Raw genomic sequence first — 6,906 nt, forward strand, 5'->3', positions numbered from 1 at the left:
TTATTAACAGCAGAAGATAAAACATATAATCTGTTGACAGTGAAACATTTTACTAAATACTGGCTCAGGTCTGAGAGAAGTTGGGACAGGTCCATGTTCACCACTGTGGAGTATCTCATCTTCCTCATAAACATCTTGGAATTAAGACCAGCTGCTGGGCCTTTGGGAGAGGACTGTTGTCCAACAGATTATCATTCCCACTTTGTTACACACTGATTTTTGTTCTGTTTATAAAATTTTTAATTCCACTGTAACATTATGGATGATATACATCCATCCATTTTTCTTAAATCTAATTGAGGGGGTTGGGGCAAATCCCAGCTGCTATCATGGAATTAAAAAAATGCAACTGTAAATTGTATTGTAATTATTATGAATCAGACTGATATGACCCTAATGTTAGTGTGTTTTCATTATTTGTCCTCAGATTCTGAACTGTTTGTGCTGCGTGGAAGGAACCTACATCTGGATGTAAAGAAACCTGTTAAACTAACAGACGAAACTTATTTTGTATGGAAATTTAATGACAGTAGAGTAGTTAGATTTACTCATAACAAACAAACAACAATTTTTCCCTCATATAAAGAAAACGTTGACTTTAGTGAAGGAAATTACTCTCTGCAACTAAAAAATCTACAACACAGCAACAGTGGAAGTTATAAGGCAGTAGTGATAGGGGAGAAAAGCGTAATAGTAGCTGAATACAGAGTCACAATCCAAGGTAAGTCTCTTTTGCTTATGCTTTTGTTTTGTTTTACAAAATGCTTGTTTTGTGCTTCCAAACTATTCACACCTAATGCTATTCCTCAGATGAAGTGTCTTCAGTAAACCTGACCGTGACCCCCAACAACTCTTCCTCCTCCTCCTCCTGTAAGCTGACTGTGACCTGCAGCACAGAGGACTCTAGCATCAGCAGGACCTTCCAGTGTGACAAACAGAACTGCTCTCTGGTGAAAAAACCAAACTTGAAACCTCCAGTCCAAACTTCCTCTATCATTCTCTACTTGCAGCAAGACTACATCATCTGTAACCATAGCAACCAAGTGAGCTGGAAACATGATAACAAGGAGCTCAAATCCTACTGCGCGACAGAACAAGGTAAATGTAAAATTATAACATCATACAAGCAGTAAACCGAGAGCTTTTTTAAAAAGTTTTTATCTGCTTTTTTAACTTAATGTTGGATGTTACATAAACTCTCAATACCAGTTGCTGAAAACAAATGAAAAGTTTGGCTGGGAATTGCAGTTTTCTGCAAATAAATTTCCTACTGAACTTTTGAAGGACTTGTGAACACCAGCTGCTATCATGGAATTAAAAAAAAATTACAATAGTAAATTGTATTGTAATTAGGCAAGGCAGTTTATTTTTATAGCACATTTCATGTACAGGACAATTCAAAGTGCTTTACATGAAACAAAGACATTACAGATATTTAGAAATAGTAAAAGGCATCAACACAAAATCACAATAAAATAATAAATTACATTAAAATGATAAAAAGCAAGATAAGTTAAAAAGTTAACATGCAGATTTCATGCATAGGTGCATGAGAAAAGAAATGTTTTCTCCAAATAAATTTTCTACTGGCCTTTTGAAGGACTTGCAAACTTTTTCTTGTTGACTCTTTTTTCATGATTTAACCATTTTAATGTTTTTACAGTTTCCATCGTTTCTGCAGCCAATACAATTACAGTTGGAGTACGAACAGCGATATTGGCTCTGGCTACGGCCTGTACTGTCATTGTCTACATAAAATGTAAGTCTATCTATCTATCTATCTATCTATCTATCTATCTATCTATCTATCTATCTATCTCTCTCTCTCTCTCTCTCTCTCTCTCTCTCTCTCTCTCTCTCTCTCTCTCTCTCTCTCTCTCTCTCTCTCTCTCTCTCTCTCTCTCTCTCTCTCTATCTATCTATCTATCTATATCTCTGTCCGTCTGTCTATCGATCTGTTGATCGATTTGCTTCTCTCAGAAATAATCTTTGTGGACGAAAAGAAGGAGTTTTTCACAATTTATTGACCATTACCGCTCTGACAGCCTGCTCAGTTTGTTGTATGCTGACAAATTGGGTTGAAACTAAAAAGTTTTTATCTAAATATATTTTATTAACCAACATCTGTAGTCCATGTTAAACTTTAAATATTTTCTACTGCTTCTCTATGTATGTAGGTACAGCTCAATACAATTTTTTTCTCGCTAAACAACAATTTCAATCATTTTTAGGCATAAAAGCTTTATTTTCTATGACTGACCCACAGGTAAAAGAAAAAGCAATGAAAATACAGGGAATGACATTTCTCAGGTAAGCAGTTATTTCATAAGTTATTTAATTTGATAATAATAATGAAGGCTACCATCCTGCAAGGTTGTAGCAGGGAAACACTAAAACCTGCAGGATGGTAGCCCTCCAGGACTGGAGTTGGTGTCCCATGGTGCAGGGTAACTTTATGATGACAAATGTTTTCCCTAAAGAAAACCTTTCTGATTCATTTTTAGGAAATGACCCACGACCTGTGAACTCTGCTGAGACCAAACACACCCCGTCAGATCCAAGTACATGCCCGCCAGAGACAGTGTACGCACAGGTTCAAAGACATGACAACGCCAAAAGATAAAAACCACAAACATGATGTATTTACAAGACTCAACATGCACAAATAGAACCATTTTAGCACAGCCAAAGTGGTTCTCCATGCTGGAAGCTTTGCCTGCCTGCTTAGTCTGCAGGGTGGTTGAAGACAACCCTGTTGGTGGTTGTAGTTGCTCGGAAGGTTGGAGAATCCTGCACCACAGTCTAACTGTCACAATGTGGACCTCTGTCTGCCCTCATCCTAGTTTTTACTGTGAGAATGCCCTCTGTGGTTGTGGAGTGGGGTGTGGACAAATGCCTAAGATAAGAATGTTTCCTCATCCAGTTCAGCTGTTGTATAAAGTCATTATATGTATTTCCATTAATTTTTTATTTTTATTTTTATTAAAGATTAAAACCGGACATGAGGGTGAGCATGTGTGGGTGTGTGTACATTTATGTGTGAATATGATTGGGTGTGTTTCTACATTTGATAGTTTAATACTTGTGGCTCAAAAGCTTTTGTTTTTAACATGTAAAAATGTTACTTTTTAAGAGACAAAGATGTAATGCATGTTGTGCTGTTTTTGGCTATAAAGAGAATTTGATGATGAAATAATATGTGGTACTGAGTAGTTTATTTTTCAGATCTTGTTGTCAACTCTTGTTTGTTATTACTGCAGTCTTGTTGTGTATACTGTATGTTTGTGTAAACAACATGAGTACATGTCGTCACACTATCCACACATCCATCCATCCATCCATCCATCCATCCATCCATCCTAGGCAAGAGGCAGGGTACATCCTGGGCAGGTCATCAGTTCATCACAGGGCCAACACAGACACTCACTCCTACGGAAGAATTTAGATACGCCAATAACTAACTTGCATGTCTTTGGACTGTGGCAGGAAGCCAGAGTACTGTGTAAGAACCCATGCATACAAAGAGATAACATGCAAACTCCACACAGAAAAGCCAGATTCAACCCCTATATCAGCCGATGCTTGAACCAGAAAAACCTTCTTGCTGTGAGGCGACAGTGTTAAACACATGGAGGAGCCATACAGTTTACTGTTAAAGTTGTTTTAGTTTTATGATGTAGTATCCTTATTCATTGTACATTATCCTGCCTCGTTTCAGTCTTTTTAATGATACTTTGAGACATATTGCCATTTTACCAGCAATAAAACAATAACAAAACATTGTGAAAAAATGTCCATTGTCTTTGTTTAAAAATGCAAACTGCTGTGATGCCTAAAGGCGAGGTTTGTTCAGATGTTTGAAAATCTGTGAGAGCTTCTGAATAATCTCAGAAGCTCTGAGGATGGAACATTACAGAGCACAGAGAAAAGTTTTAAGGTATCTGTCATGATCTGTGAGTCTTTGGTTTTGGTGTGTGTTTTTAAAAAAAAAAAAAAAAAAAAAAAATGGAATGGCATTAATGGGCTTCCATGCAGAAATGTAGGAGAAACAGAAATTAAAACAAGTAAATTGTGGCACAGAGAGAACAGACACAGGGTGACCTCTGGTGAGAAAAAGGGGCAGAAAAATAGAAAAAAAAAACAAATGATAAAAAAAAGAAACGCAAGCAAGTCCAAAACTAAATGACTAAAACTAAAACCACGAAAGCCTTTATAAAAATTGTGATTTAATCAATTTAGTGCTGTTTTCTGTTCTTTACGATTTTGTGCACACTTTCTCTTTTTTTGCAATCCTATTTTACAGTAGGGCTGCAAAGATTAGTTGACGTTGTCGACAATAGTCGACAATAAAAATAGTCGACAACGAATTTAGCCGTCGACTATTGTCGGCAAAAAAAAAAAAAAATAAAAACAAACTACAGAGTGACATATCGTCTTCTAATCCTATCTCTGCTGAGAGTTGCACAATGCACATGCGCAAAGAGAGGGAAAAAAAATACAGGGTGAGACATCGCCTTCTTTTTTTTTTTTTTTATCTCTGCTGAGAGTTGCACATGCGCCATAAAGTCCTCCAGGGGAAAAATATGGTGCTGGACCAGGGAGCAAAACCGCAGCGCAGAACGTTAAAAGTCTGGGATAACTTCACGTTAAACTTACAAAATAAATTAAATACATGTGAGATTTGTAAAGCGGACCTTGTGTACCACCGAAGTACGTCTGCAATGCTCGAACATTTAAAGAGGAGGCACGTCGGACTTACTAAACAACCTCATGCAAGATTTCAAAGCTGAAAGTGAAATAAGATCCATATATAATAATCATGAGATACATAATCCGATTGGTCTACTAGTCGTTTTAATAGTCGGTGACTAATCGACCATCAGAATAGTCATTAGTTGCAGCCCTATTTTACAGTATCACAAAAATATATTCGTCACAGAAAATAAGTTCAAGGGTGGAAGTCAGGTGAATTTGATGTTTGTTGTAATATAGTCCTGTTTTTATTTGAGATGTTTTACAAAAGTATTTAAATAAAAATGCAATTAAAAACCTGGCATCTTTAAGCACTGATATAGTTCCTTTCACTCTGATAATGTCGAAGGAATCAGCCAGTGCATGACAGTTTTTTCTTTCAGGCAGCTGCTCTCTGTGGAGAGGCTAGCGTTGGGGTCTATGCCGAAAAGATGTTTGTTCTGTTGAATATGTCCAAATGGCTTCTTGTAATAATGTCACTTTTGCCAGCCACTTGAGAAATGGTCCAAGTGAAAACTCAGTGCCTGCATGTGGTCGACCTGTGACTGCACCCAACCAGACTTCTGCAACTGCAGCATTAGTCAGCAAAACTGTGTATATTCCGACCCCTATATAAGGATTCCAGGATCAGTTAGAGGGAGTTCTGACTGTAACAGCAGCAGACTCCGTATGGTACTAGTCCAGGGGACAGACAATACGAATCCAGAATTCTGTATTTGCACATTTCTCATATCAATTGTAATTAATAAATTAGTTAACTGAGAGAAGTAGTCTGTCATATTTTGATCCATCAAAGAACACGCAGGAGAAGACCCTAAAGAGAAAGGTAGAAAGAAAATGTGTGGAACAGTACCTTATTAATTAGGAAAGTGGGAAATTAGTACCTGCCTATTTTAATACTGTGGGAAGAAGTACCTGTTCTTTATTACTTGTGCATTTTTAAGGTTTTCTCCAACAACTTTTACTTGAATTTAGTTGAGTAAAAAGCTTGAGTTAATACTTCTAAAGAATAGTCTTTTTAAACCTTAGCATCTACACTTATAATAGTAAATACAATACTTATAATAAGAGTAATGAATGTAAATACTTGTGATACTTCTGGTGGTTTGGTAAAGGTGTACTCTAGCCATCATCCACAGGTCAAATAGGTTGGCTTTAGGAGTGAAAGTAATACTTTGTGTGTTGTTGAAAGGCTGACACAGAAGATTCAAAGCCATGCATGTTGAGTACTACTAAAACATCTGTTGTCTTTCATCGCCTTTCTGTCTGATTTGAGAGGACAACATCTTGCTTGAACAAAAAATTCCCTGAAGAATTGGGCAACATGTGGGATTCTACATCCTTCACTGAAGCTTGCCAGCAAGGTCCTGGGAAAGAATATTTTCTGAAGCTGGGAAGTTGACATAGAAGAGGAGCCCACAGTACAAAAACATATGGTTTCACCAATTAAAACCCCAGAGGTTCTTAAATAACTGAAAAAAAAAAGTTTTTTATAGGTTTTGTTGAAACAGCTGGAATGAAACACTGAAAAAAAAAAAACTTACTGTAGGTTCAAGGTTCAAGGAATCTTTATTATCCTGTGAGGGTAATTTGTTGTACAGCGAGCAGTAAAGAAAAAATCTGTTACAAACACTAAAAACAACAATAAATATCTAAAAGGACTATGATTAAAACAAAGTAGAGCTACTTATTCAACAGGGCAATGGCGGGAGGGACAAAAGAGTGTTTGTGTCTGTTAGTCCTGCATCTTGGTAGGATGTACCTGCGCCCTGATGGAAGCAGCAAAAACTCATAAACCAGTGGGGGACTTTGATTTGCAAGGATTAAATGTGCCTTGTTTAGCCCTCTGGTTTGATACAAGACTGAGAGGTCATTCAGGGAGATCCCTGCAATCTGTTCTTGTTCTTCAGGGAAGGGAGTCGTACCAACAGATAAAATAGAAAGTTGAAAGCGATTCAATAAATCAAGAGTATAACATTTGCACAAAAGTCCTGTCAACATTAAAACTATGAAGCTTCCGATAGAAATACATGCGCTGGTGAGTCAGTGGGTTAATCTAAACACTGTAATCACTCACAAAGAAGAAAGGATCTCTCATTCTGGTTTGGACTGAGAGTCCAAGCTGTAAATGAAACTGAACCAGCATTTCACCCT

At 37.1% G+C, this 6,906-nt stretch overlaps 1 protein-coding gene across 1 annotated transcript; it reads left to right on the forward strand.

Moving 5' to 3' along the window:
• Positions 1–396: 396 nt before the first annotated feature.
• LOC121636196 lies at positions 397–3,192 on the forward strand. Its single transcript, XM_041979466.1, has 5 exons — positions 397–721; positions 811–1,098; positions 1,664–1,759; positions 2,267–2,310; positions 2,505–3,192. The coding sequence occupies exons 1-5, from the start codon at positions 397–399 to the stop codon at positions 2,523–2,525; spliced, it is 774 nt and encodes a 257-aa protein (XP_041835400.1). The 3' UTR covers positions 2,526–3,192.
• Positions 3,193–6,906: the final 3,714 nt, after the last annotated feature.

The sequence above is a fragment of the Melanotaenia boesemani genome, unplaced genomic scaffold (assembly GCF_017639745.1).
Source record: "Melanotaenia boesemani isolate fMelBoe1 unplaced genomic scaffold, fMelBoe1.pri scaffold_217_ctg1, whole genome shotgun sequence".
In the NCBI taxonomy this organism is placed as follows: domain Eukaryota; kingdom Metazoa; phylum Chordata; class Actinopteri; order Atheriniformes; family Melanotaeniidae; genus Melanotaenia; species Melanotaenia boesemani.

Coding starts and splice junctions, on each gene's coding strand:
- LOC121636196 (XM_041979466.1), top strand. CDS start 397: ATGTTAGTGTGTTTTCATTATTTGTCCTCAGATTCTGAACTGTTTGTG. Junction 722..810: donor ATACAGAGTCACAATCCAAG/GTAAGTCTCTTT, acceptor GCTATTCCTCAG/ATGAAGTGTCTTCAGTAAAC. Junction 1,099..1,663: donor CTACTGCGCGACAGAACAAG/GTAAATGTAAAA, acceptor ATGTTTTTACAG/TTTCCATCGTTTCTGCAGCC.